Genomic DNA, 25,198 nt, shown 5'->3' on the forward strand with positions numbered 1-25,198 from the left:
GTGACCACAGTGTTCTGCCTTAATTTGTGGCGTTTTTCTAAGAACTGGCTGCTATGTACTGTGCGAAATCAATCGATCTTGCAAGAATAAAATTTGGACATCCCTCTTCTAAGAATTCCAATTGAGTGTGTTAGTATGGCCAGCTCAGGGCAATATGATATTATAAACACAGCACATATCACGTCTCTGCTGTTTATAACTTCATATGAAAGAAAACACGCCATCCATAACAGTTTGAATGAGGAAATCTCTTCAAAGAGCAACACGATTTTGCTGCAAGACAGGCATATTTAACGATGACTTAACGCAGCTAAACTCATGTCCCATTATATATAGAACTTCTGACAACAGACCAGCGAAAAATCTAACAATCTACAGCAAAACCATCAATTATTATGGGCGTTATAACATAGGTGTGTAGCTGGACGAAACATAGACGTCGAACCCCCGCAGACGATTTAAATACCTTGACGAAACATACACGTCAAACCATGCTGAACAGTTAACAACAAGGCAGTGCTCATAAGTTGTTCTGAAACTGCCACACCATCATTCCCTATAGCATAAATATATGAACTAGAGCAGCAATTACTGTACTGAAAACTTCTAAACTTTTCAGAGGCATTTTGTTCGCCCTACAGTTTAAGAAGACAGAGAGTGGTTCACTTGGAGGAGACCCATAGTTCATAATTATACATTACACAGTAAGCAAACTTTGCAACACTATGTACTTTACAACACATGTAACCACCAATTATCTACGTATCTACAGGGTGATTCACGAAGTTTTACTCCGGCTTATGGTACATATTCCTGGGGTTATTTCCTGCAAAATTTCCTTATAAACTTGTGGTCGATTTTCAATAGTTACGGAGTAACAATAGATTTTCGAAACATATCATTGTGAATGCAGGGCTATGCTTCCCTCCTCGTGCGACCTTGCGTTCCAGTCAGCTGTGTCAGCAGATAAGGCACACTGCCTGGAATGTTGCACGATCCTAGGCAGAGCAATCCAGTAGCAAACAGCACGTTGTGTTGGTGACTTTGTGAAGTTAAGATGCTGTACACATTTTCCACTGAGGAATACGCCGATATGGTGTTTGTTTTGGGTGTATGTGATGGAAATGCAAGAGCTATTGCTGCCAAATATCACTGGCATTATCCTAATTGCAGGATTACAAATCCTAAATCCATTAGCAGTTCATTCAACACATTAAGACAAACTGGTTCTCTCCCCAGCGTTCGTATACAATACGAACAAAATCCTCAACATGAACTGAGCGCAGAAGAAAACATTCTCGATGCTGTAGAGCGCACTCCGCGTGCCAGTACAAGACATCTAGCTCGGCGGTTCGGTGTTTCTCAGTCCATGGCGTGGAGGACTCTTCATGAGAACAGGCTGCATCCTTATCATTTACAGTAAGTACAACACCTACAACTGGGAGACCGTGCTCTTCGTCTGCAGTTCTGCAACTGGTTAAATGGAAATCAGCAGTTGTACCGCTCGATAATGTTCTGCGATGAGGCACAGTTTACACATGACGGGGTCAACAACAGTCACAACTTACATGTTTGGGCAGACAATAATCCCTGTGCCACAGTAGAATCAAATTTTCAACAATGATTCAGTGTCAATGTCTGGTGTGGTGTTTTGTATGATCAGCTAATCAGGCTGTTCATTTTTCCTGGCTGCTTAACTGGTGAGATTTACCTCCGCTTCTTAGAAGAAGAATTACAACAGTTACTTGAAGATGTTCCTCTGGCAACAAGACACTGGATGTACTTCAGATTCCTCACTTCTCCCGCGCAGTAGCAGCTCACTTGGATGGGCATTTTCCACAACGGTGGATTGGTCGCGGAGGCCGTAATGCCTGGCCTCCCAGGTCGCCCGATCTAATTCTGTTAGATTATTGTATTTGGGGCTGGATGAAGGACATTGTGTATCAGGTAAAGGTACAAACACGTGAAGCGTTGCTTGAACATATTCTGGACCCGGCGATGACAATAAGGAACAAACGTGTGGAACTGCGAAATGTACGAGTGCAGTTCATACGTGTGCGACCCGTTGTGTTGATGTGCAGGGAGACATTTTTGAAAGTCTTATGTAAATCCAGTTGTCTTCTAAAGCACTACAGTTCAAAGGAAACAGATTGACAGAAGGGTGTGATATGCAACCATTGGTATGTTTACAGAATGGGATGCTGCAAATAATGTAATTTTGTAACATAAAATCGATGAAAAATGTTGCACAATGCAAAATTAAGAAATTGAAGAAAAAAATTTGGGTTTAGAATGCTTCTTTCCTAAAACATCAACGATTTAAAAAGTGTCTGTATTGTATTTCTAATTTGTTTTGACTGAAATTCGAATAAAAAAAGATTTTTCGCCAGTTTTCAAATTACTGTATCTCTTTAATTATGAGTTGGATACCATTAGTAAATTAAAAATTTTTGTTCCAAATTACCTCAGGAATGCCCTCCCTAAGTGGGGGTAAAACTTCGTGAATCACCCTGTATAGCCCACTCAATTCCTCATTCTACACACATCAACCCTTATCATCAAGACAACATATTTCACTAAAACGTCAGTACCTACCAAAAGGGCTACACAGTCAAAACCCAGCAGACAAAACTCTGTACTGTATTTTTATTTGAGCACTCTTTCCGTTCCGTGAATCATCTTGTATTTAGACATGTATTCACCAAGTTTCATTTAATTGGTAAATTACTACAAGATTTATAATTATCGACTGAGGAACTCCTCTGGGTGTGTCAGTTTAATATTAATTTTGAATGGGTGCTCAAACATGTTGGCTGCGCCTCAGATTAAACTGAACGTACAGTAAAGACACATGCACTAACCTTGCTGTGTGGTGGGAACCATCTTAAACACCTGTCCACCCGGCACCTTCAGCGTCTCAAGGGCACGCTTCTGTTGGTGCGCAGCACGCTGCATCTTCAACTGCTGCTCCATTTTCTCCTTTATTTCCTCGGGCGTGGCTTTTCCACTCACTATCTCCAACTTGCCTGTTGTCCCTGTTCCCGTTGCAGTGGTACCCACATCACCAACAGTCTTGGGCACTACAGAACCCGACCGGCTCCTAGTAACAACTTGGGCATTAACCTTCTCTAACCTAGAGATAAACAGTAGAAAATAACACAGGCACACGGTGTTAGCAGTGCCAGATGCCATGCAACGTTCACAAAAGAAATATATTCTTTTTGAAACAAAAGAAAATAAAAAAATTCAGAGAATGGTGCAGAAAATTAGAAGGATTAGTAAGATATATACATGCATTAATTATCAGGAATTGGATTATTAAATAAAATAAAACCAGCTGTAGCATTCTGCATTACAATGTCATATAGTCTGGTAGATGGATACCAACATTTTGATGGAACACAGCGCCTCAACCTTCTACAATGAAGATGGAGGCAGTACACTCCTCTGAAACACCAATATCCATCTACCAGACTACACAGTGACATACACTACATTTGAAACATCCCTGAGAGTGTGTAATTATCAGCAACAGGGAGTTACTAGCTACTGTTTTCAACACATGATGGAACAAAATTCACCACACCAGAGATATTACTGAACACACACAACTTTTCTTTCATAAGATTACCTAGTCAAGGTATGACACACCCTAAAAGATGTTTCAGGCAAGTTTATTGCAGAAGACTACAATATGGGTCTTCAATGATGTGAAAGCCTCAAATGTTATGAAGAAAATTGACATTAAGTTGATATGTGAGGAAAAAGAGTATAGCTGATGCAACTGGCAAAATACTCAAGAACACGCTACAATAACTATACAATTTCCCACATACGTATCTGCACTTACTCTTCTAAGAAACTGCTTTCAGTAAGATTCAGTAGTGATTAAAATTACTTGTTAAGACAGGACATGAAAAAGTGAATCAAAATTACTGGACAAAACTTGTAAAATATAAAGAATCACAGAAGAAAGTTTCCTTACTCATGTCCCATTAACTTTTAATATTAATAGATTGCATTGATGTAAACATACAACTGTGCAGTTAAGCTGACTTTCACATTTTTTCCAATATTCACCTTTTCGGTGATAATTAAAAATTCATTTTGAATTCTCTAACATATGATATACATGGTCCCTAACTAACATAATACATATGATCTTGTAAATTTTCATGTACGGTGGAATTATATTCACTGGACATGTACCTCCCATGAAAAATCTAATGTAAAGTGTTGTAATGTAATGGAAAGGCCAACCACAAAACTGTGTTAATTAAAAATCCAGCTTAGTAAAAAAATTGCCCTACTTTAAAAACCATGTTAAACTGAATTCATGTCGGTGGATCTCATGGCAGCTGGGAATGGAGAGTACACGTTACTGTGTTCAGACTACTGAATGCCTGCATATGATGAGTATGAGTATGAGGGGTGAGCCATAAAAACCGGCCCTCGCACCATGACCTTCAATGATCTATTGTGCTTCCCCTTTGGATTAACCCTTTATTAATCCTACACTTCGAATGAAATGTAGGACTTTATTCATGGGGGCATCATAAAAGTCACTTGGTTCCATGAAGAACTGACCCAGGTGGCAGACTGCATATGATGCTAATATATTTCAAGTTACACAAAATGGCACGCAGAAACTCTTGAACAGCTCGGGTTTTATGAAATTGGATCACAGGGTGAATGTCAAGAAAGTTAAAGGTATATCACTAATGGGTAAAAACTGCTAACCTGAAATTAAAATCTTTAGGAAATTTTGTTATATATTCTCTTCTTGCATTATTTGGTATCAATGTGTCATTCTTTTAATGATATGTAAGATCATGGTTAGCATATACATTTCTTCTGATATCCTCCCATCTACATGGTGCAATCCAAAAGTTCCCGAAATTTGAACTTCGCGTGCGAACGGTTATGAGTACATCATAATACCACTAGATGTCTTCCCATACACCCTTCTTGAATAAGTGTGGCTGGCGGCGTCAAGTTGAGTGGTTGGTTTTATTGTTGGTGAACGTATTTCCATTGTTGTGTTTCCGTGAGTTTGCGGTTTTGCAATGGCTGACCTGAGAGAGCAGCGTGTCTGTATGAAGTTCTGTTTTAAACTTGGGAAAACCGCTGCAGAAATGCACCAAATGTTGAAGCAAACTTTTCGTGACAACAATTTAAGCAGACACAAATTTACGACTGGTATAAGCGTTTAAAAAATGGCCAAACATCAACTGACGATGACGATCATTCGGTATGGCCGTCAACTGGCACCACAGCAGAAAATGTCATGAAAGTTAGGGATCTGACTCTGCAAGATCGTAGACTGACCATCCAAGACCTCTGTAACACCTTGGGACTAAGTTATGGCACACATCAAAGAATTTTGTCATAGGAACTGAACATGAGGAGGATGGCAGCAAAGTTTGTGCCACGACTGCTGCAAAATAAACAGAAGCAGCATCACTTGGAAATCTGCAGGGAACGTCAACAACAGCTTCAAGAGGATCCAAATTTTCTTTCAAAGGTTGTCACTGGTGACAAAAGTTGGGTTTATGGCTACGACCCTGAAAGTAAGAGCAATCATCGCAATGGAAGAGCCCTTCTTCACCTAGGACAAAAATAGCTTGACAAGTCAAGAGCAGCATTAAGTCTATGTTGATCTGTTTTGTTGATACTGACGGGATTGTTCCTAAGGAGTTTGTCCCTCCTGGTCAGACAGTCAATAAAGAGTTATATCGCGATGTTCTAAGGCATTTGAGGGAGGACATGAGGAGAAAACGTCCAGAGAAGTGGTGCACGAATGAGTGGGTACTCCACCATGACAATGCACGACCGCATATGGCTTACATGGTGCTGCAATTTTTGGCTAAGAACAAGATGGCAGTTGTTCCCCACCCACCGTACTCACCAGACTTAGCTCCATGTGACTTCTTTCTCTTCCCCAAGATGAAAATCAAGTTGAAGGGGCGAAGATTTGATACAGTTGAGGAAATTCAAGTGGAAACACAGACAGTACTAAACACCCTAACAAAGAAACACTTCCAGGATGCATTTCAAAAGTGGCAGAAATGCTGGGATTCGTGTATGCGCTCCCAAGGGGACTACTTTGAAGGTGATGGTGCAGAATAAGATCCAGGTAAGACGTAATAGTTTTTATTAATATATTTCAAGAACTTTTGGATTGCACCACATATGTACAGGTCTTCCTAGTGGTCTTTCCTTCAGGTTTTCCTGCCAAAATGCTATATGCACTTCCCATGCATGCCACATGCTATGTCCATCTAACCCTCCTTTGTGTGATAATTCTAATAATACCTGGCATGAAATGCAAATTATGAAGCTCCTCATTATGCCATTTTCTCCATCATCCTGTTACTTCAACTGTCTTAGATCCGAACACTCTCCTCAGCACCCTGTTCTCAAACATCCTCTATCCATTTTCTTGCCTTAATGTGACAATCAAGTTTCACAACCATACAAAACAACATGCAAGGATATAGCTCTAGATAATTTAATCTTTACATTTTCATACAGCAGAACAGTGGAGAAAATATTCTGAACTTAATGGCAGTAAGCCTTCTCTAAATTTAATGTGCTCTTAATTCCTTCATTAATGCAATTTTTATTCGTTAATGTCAAGCTAAGAAAAATGGACATGGGATTTGTTATGTGGAATGAAAGAAGTTTGTATAGGGCAGGTTCACTTATGACAGTTGTGAAAGAAATATCAAAACATAAGTCATATTTAGTGGGAGTAAAGGTGGTCAGATGGGACAGAGGTGGCACTGAACCAGCAGGTTAATACACATTTTTCTATGGAAAGGGGAATGAGAATTATGAATTAGGTAGAGATTTTTTTTTTGTACATAAAAGTTCACGAATGGGGGCGAAGAGGAATGCATATAGGATTTTGGTGGGAAAGTCAGAAGGATAGAGACCACTAGGAAGACCAAGATGTAGGTGGGTGGATAATATGAAAATTGATCTTTGAGAGACAGGATGGCATGATGTTAAATGGATTGATCTGGTTCAGGATAGAGACCAGTGGAGGGCTCTTGTGAACATGGCAATGAACCCTCGCGTTCCATAAAATGCTGGGAAGCCTTGAGTATCTGCAAAACTGGCGGCTCCTACAGAAGGGCTGAGCTCCAAGAAGTTAGTTAGTTACTGTCATTTCCAAACATTTGAACTTCATACTGTCAAAGGTTCTATTAGATCCCCATTCTTCTTACTTAAACCACCAACAAAAACTCCTTGCACACCAGGCTCATGCACAGACATCCACATTTCTAATGCCAATAATAATATGGGACATGTGACATACCTGTCTCCATACTGCTTGATCTCCCATAGTTCAAGCTTCTCTTCTTCCACCCATTCTTCCGTAACTTGTGGCTCAGTACTCTGCGGAGACTCAGCCCGTTTTCGTTTGCGTAGTCCACTGCGAATGGATGTCACCTCTATGGGGGGGAAGAGTGGAAAAATTAACTTTCATACTTGATACTTCAGTACCAATGTTCTGAAGGAACATACAGTCTCCACTACCCTCCATCCTGAGGTTGGAGGCTATACATCACACACCAAACATCAATTAGCTCAGTCAGTATAGTGACCAGGCTAAAGGTAAAATGATCTCATATTTCTTCCTGGGGTGATGCCTAAGCACAAGGTAAACTTCACTTTGAATACAGAATCTCTATACAAATTCACTGGGGCATGCAGCAGCATGGTTGAGGCACTGTGCTATAAGCCAGAAGATTGTGGGTTTGATTTCCGATCAGGTCATCGCATTTTTCAATTGACCTACTCCTTCCAGCCACACTATGGCCCTAGGGTTGACTCTGCTCCTAACGGAAATGGCTACCAGGATCTTCCTGGGGGTAAAGAGTGGCCAGCCAGCATGTAAGGCTGACAAATCTCACTGCTATCTGCGAGTCGATTGTCTAGTAAATGTGGAAGCCTTGACACCTCATGACCCTATGGGTCTCCACAGCCTGTTACTGGGATAGCTTTACCTTCTTACCTTATACAAATTCAGTACCAAGCAAGTCAGTCTCGCAGAAATGCTCTAAATTTGTATTTGGAACGTAAATAATGCACAGGAAATCACTTATCCTGGGCAATGGTGTTTGTTGTTTCCTTCAGTCGCCCCAGGCTAATGCCAGGACAATACCTCACTTAGACAGTACTTGTTTCCTTCCAAATCCCTTCCAATTCATCATTCATCACCCTACCGCTTGGCACATGCTCCAGATACTGACAGCACTGTAAACCCCCCCCCCCTCAAAATGAGAGAAAGAAAAATCAATCACTCACCATGCATTATAAACACATTTTTGCCAAAGAATGGGAAGAATACTTTGCATTGATATGATTACAATCATCACTCACCACGAACTGTTTTTGGTAGCTCCAATGGTATGACAACTTTTCTCCTCAGGTACTGTGTCCTGTCCATGAATTTCCCCACATGACGATGCTTGAGGATCTCCAGCGTCATTATTTCTGTGTCTGTCGTGACTTGATGCTTGCCATCATTGGATGGAGGCTTCACCTAACACATGATTGAAAACAGGAACTGTGTTTTACGAGCCTGTTACCATTACAAGAGACCAAGCAAGTTGGCACGTATGATAAACACTCTTAGCATGAATTCAGGGGGTGCTTGGTTAAAATCATGGCTGGTAAATCTACTATCCAACTATCACGGGTTTCCTCAGTCCCTCCAGGAAACTGTCAAAATAGTGCCCCACTTAGGGCATGATCACTTCTTTCCACATCTCTTCGAATTCATCATTCAACTATCATTATAGCACTCAGTGCTGAGTAGCTTAGCTACTGACAGCCCAATAAACTAACCCACAACAAAAACAAGAAGATATAACTCTGATTTATATGAACTACACTAACCTGCATATCATCCCATCGTAGACATGCCCACATTATGCGTAACTGTAGCGCAGCAGCTGCAAGTGAGCGAAGGTTAACAGTTCTGTACAACCAGCAGGTCTTAAACAGTGGTCTTGAACAAGGATATGGCCATACTTGCTGATTAGCCTGCGAACACGAACACAGCACTGTAGATTTATGTCACAAGTAACCCAATGGAGCCTTTAGACTGCTGCTGTAATTAAGAATGGTGTGCTCCAACATTACCACTTCATGCCATACAAGCTTGGCTACGTACATAATTGTTAAATGAACCACAAAAAAATACGCAGACTTTACTATACCTTTGCTAGATGATGGTAGCCATTAACAGCCATACGACCACCTAGGCGGGAGAGTCGTCTTAACTCATGTTGTGGCAAAATTAGCATGTTTCGACGCTTACTTCTTGTCTGGAACGTGGAGCACAAAGGATACTTCACAGGAGTTCGTTTCTTGCGTCGATCTGCTAAAGAAACCGCTACTTTCTTCAGGTACACACGGCCCTTCGTTGATGTTGCAGAATACACACGCCGATTCTCGGCTGTCTGTCCAATCTCTGTTGAACTGCTTTGACTAGTCACTGTTTTCACAGAACTACCATTCTCTTTGTTTACCACTGTGGTTGCCACCTCGCTGGACATCTTATTCTTTGATGTCAGAATTGAGTTCAACAGTTTGCCACTGAAACAAACAGACGAAACCAAAAATTAGAATACAGATTATAATCAAACTCAATTACAAGTACCAACATTATTGAGAAAATATGGAAACATGGAAGACACAAGAAAAATGTATAACACTTTAATAAGGGAACTTGATGGGAAAAGACACAGATGGAAGGATATGAAAATCGGTCTCAAGGAAACAGCTGGTACAGGTGGGGATCAGATTCATCTTACTCAGCCTACAGACCGGTGTGACTTGTTTATTTTACAATGTTTCAGCATCACAGACTATACAGCACAGAAAGGTTGGATAACGCACAAATGGTAAAGTGGGAAGGATTTGGAAGGAACAGGTCACAGTCTAATCGAGGGACTATCCTTGCATTTGCCTGATAAGACTAAGAAAAACTATGAAAACCTTCAGTCAGGGTACGGGTGTCACAGCCAAGATTCGAACTGAGCATTCTCAACACAAGCCTAAAATATTCTGCTAGACCAATCCATTTAAGTTGGGAATCCACAAGTGGGCTCAGGTAAATTCAGATTACATACAAGGTTAGTAATTTTGTCACTACCCAAATGACTTTCAGCTTCTCAAGGAGGGCTCTGTTACACTGAGTTAGATATCTCTTTAAATGGTACATTAGTAAGTAAAAGTAAAGGTATCCCTGTAACAGGCCTTGGAGGCCCAAAGGGTTGTGAGATGTTGCGGTTCCCACATTTTCTAGACAATCGGCTCATAGCTGGCAATAAGGTTGTCAGCCCCATGCGCTGGCTGCCCTTTACCCCCAAGAATATTCCTGTACTCTTTTCTGTTAGAGGCTGAGTCGACCCCAGGGCCATAGTGCAGGTGGAAGGAGTAGGTCAACTGAAAAAATCTACCTCACTGGGATTCGATCCCTCGACCTTCCGGCTTGTAGCATAGTGCCTCAAGCAACTACGCTATCATGTGCCCCCATTACATGTAAATGTATAATGCCATCACATGTAACACAACACAAATATTGTTGGTTCCCACAATATTATACCATTTCAACAGTTCACTGAATGTTATAAGCCATGGAACATGTTTCAACTGCAGTCCTCTCAGAATTTAATAACCCCTAGGCCTGCTTGTTGGTGTTGTAGAAAGCAAGTACCACATGAAGTTCTCCCAGTGCTTAATTAAGAACCACACCATTAAGATGGATGGGGGAGTGATGGTATAGAGCTCCATGCCTTCTTAACACTGACACTAGGTGGAGGCCAGAGGTCAACTTACCACCCACTTGTTAGGAGGCTGCGTATGCCCCTTAGCCAGCGTGGGTGCTGTGGCAAAGAGAAAAATTCTTCTGCCCCTGCCAGGAGTCAAAACAACATTTCTTGGATGTCCAGCCACAGCATAGCCACCATACTGACTACGCTATTCTAGGTCCTCATAACTAATACTATCAGCATTACTGTATTATCTAGACATTAAGAAACACAACATATAATTACATTACATGATCTTAGAACCATATCTAAAATTTCATTACCACAGAATTAGCAGGTTTGCTAACAACGTCCGCCTTACCTGGATGGGTGTGACGCCACCACACTCTTATGGGTATTGAGTAATGTAGCTTTGGATTCTGTAACCTTAATATTCCGGACTGTTCCATCTACAATCTTAAGAGTGTGCCGTGATGAAGTGGTGGTAGTCGTAGTTACCACTTCACTTGTAGTTGTGACATGAACATCATCCACTTCTATGATTGAAGCATCCTTGAAATGAAAACAAAAAGCAAGAGCCATAAAGGTCTAAGGTTCTCAGAGTGGTGAATGTTAAGATTATAAAGGTCTAAGTTTCTCAGAGTGGTGAATGTTAAGATTATAAAGGTCTAAGGTTCTCAGAGTGGTGAATGTTAAGATTATAAAGTCTCTCAGGATGTGCTACTGTGTAGTTTGGCAGATAGCGTAACGCAAGTGCGTAACGCCTTCATTTTCATTTTCAAGTTGGCAGAGGTGAAAATGGAGATGTTACATTCTTCTGAAATGTTTTAAACATGTGCCACACTATACAGCACATAGGACGACCATAATCTTAATCAATCTTGAAGCCACAAATCACTGGACCTGTGCAACCTGCCACAGATATCATTTCACATACCATACCATCACTAGCTACAGGGGAACCTGTGTCCTCAAATTATCAATACTCACTGCTAATTCCATCAGTGGAGAGGGTGTCAGGACGGATCCTGTCAAGCAATGGGCTGTTGCCACTGTATATGCAAATGTCACTCTCTCCTATAGATGCCACTCACATGCAAAGAAACTTTTAATCCCGCTTGAATTTTTACATGGTAGTCAGTCATTTTCCCATAAAAATATCTTGATTTTCAACTTACACTCAAAAGAGAAAAGAAGAAAACATGTGAAGAACAATCAATAATCGCTTATGTTTTGACTCCTTCATGCTCTAATAAGCTACAATTACAGTTTCTCTGCATTTGAGTGACATCTGTAGGAGTAAATAACATTTACATATACAAAGACAATAACCTGCAATCTGACGGAGACTGATATGAGCATCTGGTAGACTTCAACATGTGTAATAAGTATTGGCAGTGAAAATTTTAACCCTTTCTGGCCTAATGTTGATATACAATTGACATGGTGACTGTGCTTCCATTGACAAATGTCAATATACTATCGACAAAGTTTGTTTTGTGTTTCTGCGGTCATATTTCGATCATATGTCATTTGTTGGCACTGTAGACTATACCAACGCATGCATGAATGTTTTGTCTGCCTCCCTCTTCCATCTGGAAGTCAAAATTTGAACTTCTTGAGGAACAAATGCCATTATTATTATATTGCTATATGTCATGTGTTAGTAGCATGCCTTTACATTCAGCCAAACCATGGCCGTCTGGATTGAAGAAACTAGATATAATCCCCTGTTTGATGCAGATGAAGAATCTAGTAGTGATATGTTAGGCCGGATACACACTAGCGAGCTGTTGCATGTAAGGTAACGGTTACTGTAACCACATTCTGTTCGTGTGGACACCTTCCGAACCACGCTCGCAAACGTACTTCGAGCGCGCTCTGTAACACGACCGGCGAGCCACTGCCTTGTCGGTTTTTGCTACGAACACAAAGGGACTCGCAGTAGGTTCGTGGACACCATAATCACTTGCTCATAAATGTGTACGTTTCCTCCGAGCCAGGAGTAGCATTGCGAATTGCTATGTCTTCATGGCGAGCTCACCACGAGCACTATGGATCGGGCCGCTTGAAGCTGGTTTAATGACTATGGACTTGTTGTCCATACAAAGATGTGGTTACAGTAACCGTTACGTTACATGCAACAGCTCGCTAGTCTGTACCCGGCCTTAAGCGAAGAACTTGATATTGACTATGATGATGAGATTATTTTGGAAATTGAAGGAGACACTACAAGTGAAGAAGGAAAACAAGGAAATGTCAGAAAGTGAGTGTGAGAGCTAAACAAGTGTAGTGTGTTAGTGGGTGGGAAGATGTGACAATGGACAATGATGCATGCTGAGAACTGATGCCACCGAATAAGGCAACTGGGCCATCAAAAATATAAGAAAGTACATGGGGTAATAAGACATATAGAGGAGCAATTTCACAAAAATTTTGTGCCACGTAAAAACATTGTATTAGATGAATCAACAGTTGGGTTCAAAAACAAAATAATTTTTGTAACTAATAATAAAAAAAAACGAACAATGTGGGGCATGAGATTATTTGCATTAGCTGAAAGTGACAATGGTCATGTTCATAGTATAATTCCAAATTACAGAAAACTTACAGGCAATGTGTGTAACTTACCATATTCTGAAAAACTGCTGATTTCAAGAATATTCCTTCCCTTGATGGACAGACTATGACTCAGTGTGTCTGGTATTGAAGACTATCATCATTTCACTGACAGATATTACAGTGGTGCAGAGTTTGCCCAAGAACTGGACAATCAAAAATGCAAGTACACACTTGTTCTTTATATATATGCCCTTTTTGCACCCAATTTTTGGGCAAAACAGTTCACTCAGTGGCTTGGCAGGCATTTAAAAACCCGATGACCTGGCTGCAGAAATTTTTCTAAACGCAATGACCGGAAAGGGTTCAACTGGTCCGATTCTCAAAATACCCATTACTATTCAATTCCAAATATACAATCTTTCCATCATTACACATGTTACACAATATACGTTACCTTCATCTCATTACTGCTCTCAACTACAGTCTGTCTTTCCTCCCGTTTCGTTTCGGATTTAACAGGAACACCTTCTGGGGAGGATGTGGACACTTCAACCTCTGCACATGTATCAGGAGCCATAGTCGAGACTTCTACCTCATTGAGGGCAGGGGGCGTTATGGTTGACTCTTCACTTTCACCATAAGGTAGAGGACCTGATGTTGTACCATCATCTTTAGTTCTTTGCACCTCATCAGGTATGGCCGTATCCGTCTCGTCTGGCATTTCTACACACTCCACATTGTTTTCACCGTTTGACAATGTCTTTCCCTTGTCTATATCCATGGCTTCTGTCTGAACTACCTCTTCTGTGTCAACACTGCCAGCATCTTCATTTTGACCTGCTGATTCTTTCTTGCTAGATGGTTCTTCTGCAATAGGAATTGCAACCTTTCCTTCATCTTCACATGTTGTTGCTGCTGCAACAGCAGACTCCAGGTCTCTCCTGATGGCTTCCATACCATCAACTCCACCTGCACAAAAATCATTGTTTTCAACCAATATAAACACACACAGATGCATATATAGCAAATATCCAGGTTACTATGACATGTGTCCCACCTTCAAACATAAGCAATTAAGACAAGTTCCTGATGACATTATAACATAATGTCTTGGGCTGTTAACAGTACTATCTTCTGTGTGCTCTTGTAGATATTTACAAAGCATGTGTCTTAGTGATCTTCTAAAGAGACCATTTTCGTGAAAATGATGACAGCCTGATGACAGACAAGCTATTGTTGGCAGACCCACTTACCAGCAGAATCAGTATTACCTGCAACCAGTGCCTACAGCACTCTACTGGTGCACTGTTGCCATTATTTCACACTTCATTATAATTTTACTGCATGGAGAGAAACTGCTAAATCCTTACGTCAACCAATTACATGTTCCCTAACGGATGTTAGGGATTACCTCACCCTACAGAACATTCTAAAATTACATTAAAGTGGGTCAATGCAAAAGGAGAAAGGACAATACTGTACGTGTGCACAACACTGATTTTTGGCATAAAGCCTGATGATTTCAGTACAATTTTATTAACAAATTATGAAAATGTTCTACCACCCACAATTTATTTGGTGGGGGGGGGGGGGGGCACANGGAGCACACATTCCTGTTTCTTTTAGAAAAGTGTAACATCTCGCAATAGGGCGTGTTATAGCTCAAGCGGTTAGTCACCGGCTTCCCACCATGGCGCCCTGGTTTGATCCCGTGTCTGGTCAAGTGGGATTTGTGGTGGACAAAGTAGTGCTAGGGCAGGTTTTCTCCAAGTACTTCAGTTGCCACTGCCAATCTTCATTCCACCAAATTCTCCATCATCATCATCACCCAGAGCAGGTACAATAGGCCTATCAGTGGCCGCCATGCTGAGTGGACGCAGCTGGACTCCACCTCACACTAGTGGAGGGGGGAGGGGAATGTCGCAATACCTTTCTCCTATGGCATGTTGCATGTTGTCTCTTGAAAATGGTGGTATATACAGAAGAACATTCAAATTTACTACAGTAACCAATATTTTCTTTAAATGAGAGATAAAGTTGTTCAATGTAACTGAAAATGTGTCAACCTAAACTGGGAAGATGTAACGACGGTACAGTTAAGTAACTATGGAATCACTCTTTTGCTGACATACCTTCTGCTGTAGCACTTGCAGTATCCTTGTTTTGTACTTTCTGGGAGGTTGGTGTTGTTGCAACTGTCTTCACAGCAGGCAACGCTGATGTCAGGAGGTTATTATTGCTTGAATGGCTGTTAACTTTCCTGAGGAGTATGAGAAGCTCTCGACGAACACGTGCTTTCTGGAGGCAGAGTGGGGAATAGCATGATGATGCGACACTGGCAGGAGACCCAAGATGCTGGGCCTTACTCGCATTACACTGCGTGGAATAACACGACAGGCTACGGCCAAGACGTGTTAGTTTGGCATACTGCTGACGTATGGCCGTGACCCGTCGATTAATGGAATTGAAGACGTCTTTACTTGGCCCTCCTGCTGCACTGGTACCATTGTTACCAACACATAACTTCCCCAGAAATAATGAGGGTAACAACTGCTCAGCAGAAGACACACTATCGCCCTCTGCATCGTCACTCTCCTCATTCTCCACATCGACTTCACCATCACCATCACGATTAGTTTTGCCATTTTCACCCTCACATGGACTCTTATTCATATGCTTATTTGCCTGGTAAACAAACAATACACAGCTACTGATGACAACACAGAATTATGTATTAAGACAACAAACACATCCAGTCTCTGGCCAATCACACAAGGAAACTCATCACACAAAGTAGAAATATTACAGCTAAACTGCTTTTTAATGGAGATCTGGTGGAATGGCTTTTCTTACATAAATCAAGGTTTTCACTAAATAAGCAGATGCAAAATTACATCAAGAAGAAAATCATCATGTTATTACTGCACATATTTATGATAAAGTGATTTCCTTAATTAACTGGATTTCTACACAGAAAAATACAATCACACAATCAATATAAAATTAATTTCTAAAATAACTGACATGAAATAAACACAGTGGCTGCAGGGAAATGGCTTTCAACACTCAGAAAATGTAAATATCAACCAGACTAAATCAAGATACAGCTCTCTAAGGTCAAGAATGTGGGTCACTTACTAAAGTGAAATTCACTATGAGAAAATAATACTGCTACATTAAGAGCTACATACATTCTGGGCAAATTTCCTTTCTTCCAGAAGCTTCAGATGTGTCCTCCTGGTCAGGAACTCATCTAAACGAGATTTCTTTGCTATCTTCGGGTAGTGTAATCTCCCACGTGATGTTAACGCCTTTGTTATGTCAATCTCCTCAAACTTGGAAATTGGAGGAAACACCCTTAAATGTTTCAGAGCACCTGAAACGAATTCTGCAATTGTATATACAGACACATAAGTGTAACACAAAGAATTTCTTCAAACTTAGGTTCAGCCATATCCAACCTCACTCCCAAGAGTTCCAATTTAACTTGCAGGACAATTACAGACCAAAAGAATATACTATGTTAAAGGAAAAATAAAACACCTGACTCTATAGTCCCTGTACATGAACTACTAGAAGAATGAACAGGCAGCAAGCTCTTGTGACATGATGCCAGAACAGAACAGACTACAATACAATACAATACATGTGCCGCTGATGAACTATATATATTTCAGAAGGATTTTACTGAAACTTTGCACTTACTTTCTCTACCTCCTTTGGTAATGGATTCTTGTTTCACCTTAGCTTTCCCCACATCTGCTGCTGACAGGACTCCGTCAGGTTCTGTGGTGACTGCTCCTGTCTTACTTTCTTCCTCTTCTTGTTCCTGTACCTCCTTCACTTCTGCTTTCTCCAAGCCTTCAAGAACTTCATCCTTAACTTTATCTTTGCTGTCATCCTCAGCAACAGGTTCACTTTTCACTTCACTGTTAACTTCTGACTTTACTTTCTCTTCTGCAGCTGCTTCATCTTCTGCACATTTCTTAATCAGAAACTTGTAAGTGTTGGGATCAACTGCCAAAACCTTAATTTCCTTACCATCTGCAAAAAAACAAAGAACCAAAACCTGAAATTTAACACTACAAGGGCTATGTTCTGTCACATGCATGAGTAACTACTGATGGGCTTTGGACTGCATATTTGATTTATTGGCCACTTTTAACACATAACTCATAATTACATTTAATTATAGTGCCACCGCTGATCTCCACACTTTACAAATCACTGTTAAGCACACACTAGTGTCTCAGTATGTTACTAGACATTTCCTGCTAACAGCTTCTAACACTGGAGATTCTTCAACTTCTACGCTCATGTTCCCTCTGAACAGTGACTCCATTCAAACTGACTCATGGCCATTTCATACCAACTTCCTAATCTCTTCTTCACTGCCTAACTACCAACTGACTCAGCTCTAACTTTGTCCCTTGCTTATAACATCTCAGCACAGAAAACACCATTCCTCTGTTCCATACATATCCATTGCCACAGAAACGTGTTTAGTGGGCCATTCCCTAGCAGTGGCCATCTATTCCTGCTATTAAGAATCTGCTGCCTAGCAACAGTCACCCCATTGTTTGTTTCATGGCCATCACCTAGAAACAAATGTCGTTTCAGAGTCATTCGCTAGTAACAGCTGTTTCTCTGGCTCCACAGTTTTTGCTTTCAGCAAATATGCCACAATATGACCTCATGTGAGATCCTGGACCAATGGAATGTTGGCTGTGATGTCCTCAGAGTGATGACTATGAAGAGCGGGGTTTTCACGTCACCGTGTCTTGTTCCTTCTCAGACTTCTGTGCGCAAACTGAGGATGGCTCGAGGGGAACATGGGCGAGTATACTGGAGGGGGAAGTGTAACAGCTCAAAGGAGATGTGCAGGGCATCGTTCCATGATCCTTTTTTCTGTGGTCTAAATGTTCTCTCACGATATCAAGACACAAATATTTCTGTAGTCAGAGGGCATGCTAGTGCAGAACCATCTGAAAATACATATAGAGAAATTAATATTACATGGAACTTAAATTCTGGCTCCATTACCTTTCACTTGTACCATTACTTTCTGTGGGCCAGCCCGCAAACCCATCTTATGGCAATCTTGAATCTTGAATTTGCGTGATGTGGACAGCCAAAGCCAACCCCACTGTCCATGCACACGATACTCCTCGCCCTTTTGTTTCCACACCTTAAAAATGCAATGAATTAAGTGAAATGTACCTCATAATTGAGCTATGTAACAATTATTACACTAAAAGCGAAAAAATGCAAGATTGTAAAAAAAAACATTCAAACACAATATGAAATTAGCTTAAATCACATATACGTTTTATATTACCATGAGTACTTCCCAAAAATCCAAAGATCAAAATTTATGGAAAACTATAATATCAACAGGAGCCAGGATAGCTCAGTGAGTACAGCAACAGGCTACAAGCTGGACTGCTGGGCTCGATTCTTGGCAGGGGCGGATTTTTCTCTTCCCAACTGTGTCCAGACCAGCCCTGGGGCCCACCAAGCCTCCTATTTAACACATACTGGGGGCTCTCTCTATAAGGGTAAAGTGGATGGGGAGTGAAGCTAACCACCCATCTCCGCCTAGTGCCAAGGTCAAGAATGGTGGGGCTATACCTCCACCCCCTCATGAGTCTTCATGGCATGGTGCTTACTTAAATCAGCACAGGGTCGACTTTAACTTTTTTTTATTGCTAGTGGGGTGGGACTAAGTCCCTTGTACTGCGGTCACTTCTGACCTATTGTACCAGCCCCGGATGATAGGTGAGGGTGATTGTGGAGCTATTGGTGGAATGAAGATGGGCAGGGGAAACCAAAGTACTCAGAGAAAACCTGCTCCAGCGCCACTTTGTACACCACAAATCCCACTTGAGCAGACCCGGGATCGAACCCAGGCCGCCGCAGTGGGAAGTCAGCGACTAACCACTTGAGCTATGGCGCAGCCCCAACTTTACCTTACTATAATATTAACACACCAGTAGTGGGCTCTTGTGTACATAGTAAGGAACCTTTGGGTCCCATAAAAAAATGGGTAACTTCTTGAACAAGTAACCATTAGCTTTTCAGCAAGCACTCTTCCCCCTTCTATAATATTAAGTGTTTTGAGGTTTTCACGGCAGTGACAAGAGTACGGTATCCAGGACTGTAACGCCATGTAGGTCATAGTCAGCAGTGCTATGACTGATCAGGTCACAACCACACCTTGTAGGCATAATTCCAGCAACCCCCATGAGACCACATCAGTACATCCACTCAGCAGCTTCGGAACTTGTGTACTACTGGAACTGTAGGGAACAAGAAACCATGCTTTGTCCCTGCACGTCACGAGCAAGAACAGAGAAGACATAAACCTAGTTCTCTTGATGAATATTTCATTCAACTACATGGCATTACAACCTGGAAGATCATGCTCCTCAATGTTAATAACGAAACTTGATCTCTTACTCCGAAGGAAGTATACCCAGGGTGGTTCACAATAAAATGTAACATGCACGTATTTGGAACTAAGAGTGACTTCTCAGTGTGAACACTCCAAAAATATTTTACAAATTGCTGCTACAAAAATGTTTATCTTAGATTCTTGTTCAATTGGAATTCAAAGACGTTTATCTATCATGTCCAGAACACACAGGCACTACACAACCCGCACAAGGGACAAATGTAAAGACTATTAATATACCTGATGTTTTAGCCCAAGTGTGTATTTAACAAAGTTGTACGTTAATCTATTTCTTTCTTCTTCTTCCTCTTTGTCCTTCTTATCTTTCTTATCTAATCGCTTCCTCTCTTCCCGCTCGGCAGAGGTCAGTCGCTGCATTCTGACATGACCCAGTGCTTCATGCCAAACAGACGCAAACACAACAGGCTTAATACAGGCTTGAAGGACAATCAGAGCACGGGCAAAATCACGAGGGTTGATGCATGCACTGACAGCAGTGATCCATGGCTTCCTCAGAAGTGGCCAATTTGGATGCATAAAAGAAGACTGGATGCTGCTCTCGAGCTGTAGAATGGTTTGTCGCAAGGTACTAACTAGCAGCGCTCGAGTACCTGTCAACACAATTTCCAGATGAAACTACTGCATCCTGGTATTTATATTAATGCTTCAGCTTTGTCTTTTACCATGTTTTACATATATATTACAGCACTAACCTAATAAAACAGCCTTGAATAAAAACTGCTTACCATATAAGGATCCTATCCATTTAAACTCAGATGCCTGAGTAAGAGAAAATTTGTGCGACAGATGGCGTTTCTTGTCCCTTTCTTCATTACGTTGCAATTTGTTCAATGCTGCAATATTTGTACTGTACTGATTCACATAGCTCTTGAATCCATTTTCCATCCCCAATTTGAACATGTAGGTACCTGAGAAAAAGAAAATTCTGTTAATCACATGCTGGGTAAGGATGTAACAGTCTGCTCAGTTCCAGTACCACATGGACCAATATCACAGACTTCATGCAGATCATGGAAGTCTCTTACTCGGTCCCTCAAAGAAAGGAACAAGGTCAGCAAGGATAACTTAGAAATGAACAACACAAACACCAACACATACAAAATGCAATATTAGAAGCATAAAAGAAAATAAACACCAAACAGCAGTACACAACACATTCAACACCTGAGGTAGGAACACAACTGTCATCATAGAAACACCCTCCAAGGAACTACTATAATGACTGACCAACACACAACAGAATTCCCACCATAGCATCAACGTCCTGGGTAGCCCCAACAAACAAAACAAAACTGTAACTTCATAAACACAATAATTGAATATACATATACACCTTTAAAAAGCTCTAACACAGTGCATCACACATTACACAAAATCAACCACGTGCAACCCATGGACACCCAAATAAACTGATGGTAACCCACATAACCAAAATGTCCAGAGGCAACTACAACAGGAGGAAAGAAAGCCGCATTACAGGGAGCAGCAGAATTGATAACCACAACCTGTACACCTGAAGATGGCCAGTTAGGCCAAAACATGTAGTGTCCAATAAAGGAATACTACGAAAGAACAGTAAACAACGTTGCACACAGATGGCACAAAAGCTCCAAAAGCCAGAAGAAGACACTTCTAGTTAGCCCCCCGCCCTCCACAACAAAAAAGAGGGCTGATTCATCACTTCTCACTTCCACTCTGTAGGGATCCACAAAAGGATCATCTTTTCAAAATTCTAAAAATTTGATTTTCCATCCTGTAAGAAAACAAACGAGGGGTCTAGAAAAATGCAGCCTTTCTCACAATTCCATTTCCCTCCTCTGACAAAAAACACTGTGCACCCCGTGAAAAGGACCATTTTCCTATCCACTTTCCCATTGGCCCACAACAGGCTCCACTTCAATCCCCTTCGGTGGGAGTGGCCATCTTCCTTGCAACTTGTGTACACATAACCAAGCCAATTCCTCATCCTAAATACTTCAACCCATATGATGGAAGCAGAATGTATCTGAGGAAGTATGTGCAATGCCCTTGCACCCCATTCCCCCACCCCCAAGTTTCCAGTCTTCCTTAAGGGAGGAAAGTTATGTTAAAAGTAAACGAAATGCCACGTTCATTTATACCTGTAGCTATTTGCTGGGCTTTCAGTCGTGTGATACGAGTCCCATCAGTACTATCTCTGTCCCCTTCTTTGTCTTTTTTATCTCCCTGCAGCTTATCCAACTCAGCCTTTGACATAGCTGCAGTGTTGCGACGCTTCAGGTCATCCATGTTAAACGTTCGTGGCTGCAACGAACCTGTCTTTGATCGTGTAAGTATGGTATGCTTCTTGCCTGTAAACAGATAAAAGATAAAGAACAAATGCACAAATTATTTACTGACAGTAAACAACTACCATAAGCTAGATAAATGATACAGAGGCTACATGCCTGCCATGGGTACCAGGAGTGGGGGGACAAGCCATCTAACCCCATCCCAGATTTTTGGGAAAATATCACAACCGGCATGAAAAGCAAATATGTCAAATGTAAATATAAAAAACTGTTAACTATTAAAAAATACATACTCTTCTATCCTGAATACTCTAGCCCAATCTGTAAAAAAAAAAGGCCTTAAACAGCTTCAACCTTAAGTTCTTAAACAATTTTTCTGGCTGACCCCCTGGAAAGAAAAAGTCCTGGTGGGGCCCCTGCCATCTGTGAACAGTAAGTCAAAACAAAACACTGGGACTAATTGAAATTTATGTGAGGCAAGATATTTTACTAACAAGCATGGTCAACTTAACCTGTCACCATGAATGTCACTCCACATTAAAACGCACCACCTGGTCCACAAGTACCAAGGCAACAATGTTTCTATTTACTGAACTGAAACTTTTCTAGTACTGATTATTAAAGGTAAAGTTAAAAAAAGTTGTCCCTGAGCTTAACTAATTAAGCACTATGCTATGAAGATGTATGGGCTAGTGGATGTATAGTATTGATTATTATAATAATTAAATAAATTGCCAAACAAAAGCATTATTAAAATTATTTTATTCAAGTAAAAATGAAATATGTCATACTGGCATTCAAACATATTCAAATTTCACAGCACATCAGTTCCTTACCATCTTTACCAATTTTTGTAGTACCTTCTTCTCCCTCTTTATCAGAATCTAGATCCAATTCATCTTCATCACCTTCTGAAGAAGCAAAGGAAGAGGACATTCTGATTGCTGAAAAAAAATTAAATTTGTCAGAATTGAAGTTCTCAGGGTAATTTCTTCGGTGTTCTGGGATGTGACGCCATTCCGTTCAGTATACATTCAATGACATTCTCAGGGAACACAGTGCCTCTATCTTCAGGGTTAAAGAGTAGGCTAAGCACGTAACCAGCAAGAAGCAGGTGGCAAACAGAGGACTCTATTTGCTTCCCGCATCTTTGCCAGTTATTACAGGCAGAATGTTCCGCCCCAAAACACAGAAAACTTCTTCTAACCATCATCTCAGTTTAAGTAATGGGTAATAAGACTGTAGGTGTAATTGCCAGAGGAACTATAAGAAAGGTGTTAAGATTTTGCATGTGCATGTGTGTGGACTTAAAGGTGCGGCAGCAACCATTTATATGAAACTGGGTGTGTAAAACTGTCAAGCTACTCATACAACAAGGATACGTACACAAGGACATAACAATTTGCTTACCAAGGATGAAATCTAACCATGCTGGTTCTCACATATGTGACTATGAATAGTATGTCTTCTGGCTCGCAATGTGGTGTAGTCTGGACACAGCTTGACATTTCTGAGGAACATTTCACCTGCACTTTATGAGTTGAGGTGTAAGGCAAGCAGAAGCAGGCTACATTCTCTGCAAAACATGAGTGCAAAATCTAGTCCGAGCCTGACTGGCGTGCATTAGGCCCCACACGTTTTGCTCAGCTTGCGTCTCGCTTGGCTTACTCTCTGACCCCAAAGACAGAGGCAAGATGTCCCTCAGAACTATTTGAACTAAATGGCATTACAAGGTGATTGTATTCTTCAACATTTATGATATTGGCAGCACCCAAAGCTAAAACTTGGCAACATATTGACATTTACTCCAGTTTCAATTTGTCATTGTGTTATTCTCACACTGTATTTACTGAAACCAAACACAGAATTGACATGGCTAACAAAATGTGTATTGTCCTTCAGCCCATATAAAAAAAAATTCAATGACATAGCGGCAGACGGCCACTATGCCAGAAGAAAAACAGGTGCCAACCAAGGATGCCATCGGAGGGTGTACATCAGGACAGCCATCACACCTAGGAGGGAGAAGAACTCATAAGAAGACCTACGAGATTGTCACCGTGAAGATCGCAAAGCGAATAGTCGCATCTTCTTTCAGCCTACGGCAAGACAAGGATTGGACCTTGTGGAGAGGTCAACCCCCTCCAAAACGGAAAAAGTGGTATAGCACATGGTGGAGGAACTGGTAACACATAAGCACCGGCCTCCCAAGCTAGAACGAGTGACTGAGCGACTAATGAATGTGAAATGGATTGACGAACACTGGACCATGGAATTGCTCGAGACGAACAATCCTAAGAAGGGAGCAGAGGATGTAATGGCCAGAGAATAGTCGTTGCAAGAGGAATAGCTGAAACAACAGGAGACGCAGCAAGTACATCCTTGGAAGAAAAGGAACAGGGATGCACTGTTAGGCTATTCGGGACGAACAGCCTTAAGGAGGGAGCACTGTGACCTATTTGCACTATGCAGGACACCCTTTCCCCCGCCAGCGGTGATGCAACAGCTTTGGAGCGCTGCCGGTGCTACGGTAACAGGCCAGTCAACACTCCGCCCCCTCCCGCAGTGATGTAATAGCACTGCCCACTGTGACGTAACACGGGACACCGCTGTTGACACAGGCAACAGGGAACACTATAAAAAGCCGGCTGAACAATATGTGACCAGTGTGTGTGTGTGATCAGGAGTGACACAGTGCAGATCGTGAAGTCGCTGAGTGCAACCGAAGTCTCACAGTCGCCGAAAGCAGTGGATGTAGTTGTGATACTGCCGATGGCAGTAATTGTAATTGTGAGTTGTGTGAGTGTGAGAACGAGTGTTCAATAAATTCGCTACATCCAAGAGGGCGTCAAGTTATTTGTCGTGTGACACACCCAACATGTGACAATTTGGTGTCAGAATTGGTTACGAACTTACACATGCGAAGAAGACATGGAGTCACTTCTACTGAAGGAGATAAGGGCCAACCAAGAAAAGGCGGAGGCCAATAGGAAGGCTGACAAGGAAGAAATAAAGGCCAATAGAAAAGCCTGGTGAGAAGAGATGGCCGCCTGGTGAGAAAAGATGGACGCAAAAACGGAGGCCATCCGAGCAGAAACGAG

General features: G+C 41.4%; 1 protein-coding gene across 5 annotated transcripts in view; it reads right to left on the reverse strand.

The window, feature by feature from the left end:
• Positions 1-25,198, reverse strand: part of LOC111861871 (nucleosome-remodeling factor subunit NURF301) — a 92,253-nt gene that overhangs the window by 42,893 nt on the left and 24,162 nt on the right. For 4 of the 5 annotated variants that reach the window (XM_033750482.1, XM_033750479.1, XM_023846804.2 and 1 more), the window contains exons 7-21: positions 22,934-23,041; positions 21,948-22,157; positions 20,553-20,735; positions 20,047-20,417; positions 18,396-18,540; positions 17,058-17,396; positions 16,544-16,728; positions 15,485-16,037; positions 13,807-14,321; positions 11,152-11,342; positions 9,234-9,612; positions 8,911-9,057; positions 8,392-8,554; positions 7,325-7,460; positions 2,862-3,133 (exon numbers count right to left, since the gene is read on the reverse strand). In XM_033750482.1, coding sequence (XP_033606373.1) covers positions 2,862-3,133; positions 7,325-7,460; positions 8,392-8,554; positions 8,911-9,057; positions 9,234-9,612; positions 11,152-11,342; positions 13,807-14,321; positions 15,485-16,037; positions 16,544-16,728; positions 17,058-17,396; positions 18,396-18,540; positions 20,047-20,417; positions 20,553-20,735; positions 21,948-22,157; positions 22,934-23,041 — 3,897 coding nt within the window. The remainder of the gene's footprint in view (positions 1-2,861; positions 3,134-7,324; positions 7,461-8,391; positions 8,555-8,910; positions 9,058-9,233; positions 9,613-11,151; positions 11,343-13,806; positions 14,322-15,484; positions 16,038-16,543; positions 16,729-17,057; positions 17,397-18,395; positions 18,541-20,046; positions 20,418-20,552; positions 20,736-21,947; positions 22,158-22,933; positions 23,042-25,198) is intronic. The other variant, XM_033750480.1, reaches the window with a different exon arrangement.

The sequence above is a fragment of the Cryptotermes secundus genome, unplaced genomic scaffold, assembly GCF_002891405.2.
Source record: "Cryptotermes secundus unplaced genomic scaffold, Csec_1.0 scaffold1258, whole genome shotgun sequence".
Classification (NCBI taxonomy): Eukaryota; Metazoa; Arthropoda; class Insecta; order Blattodea; family Kalotermitidae; genus Cryptotermes; species Cryptotermes secundus.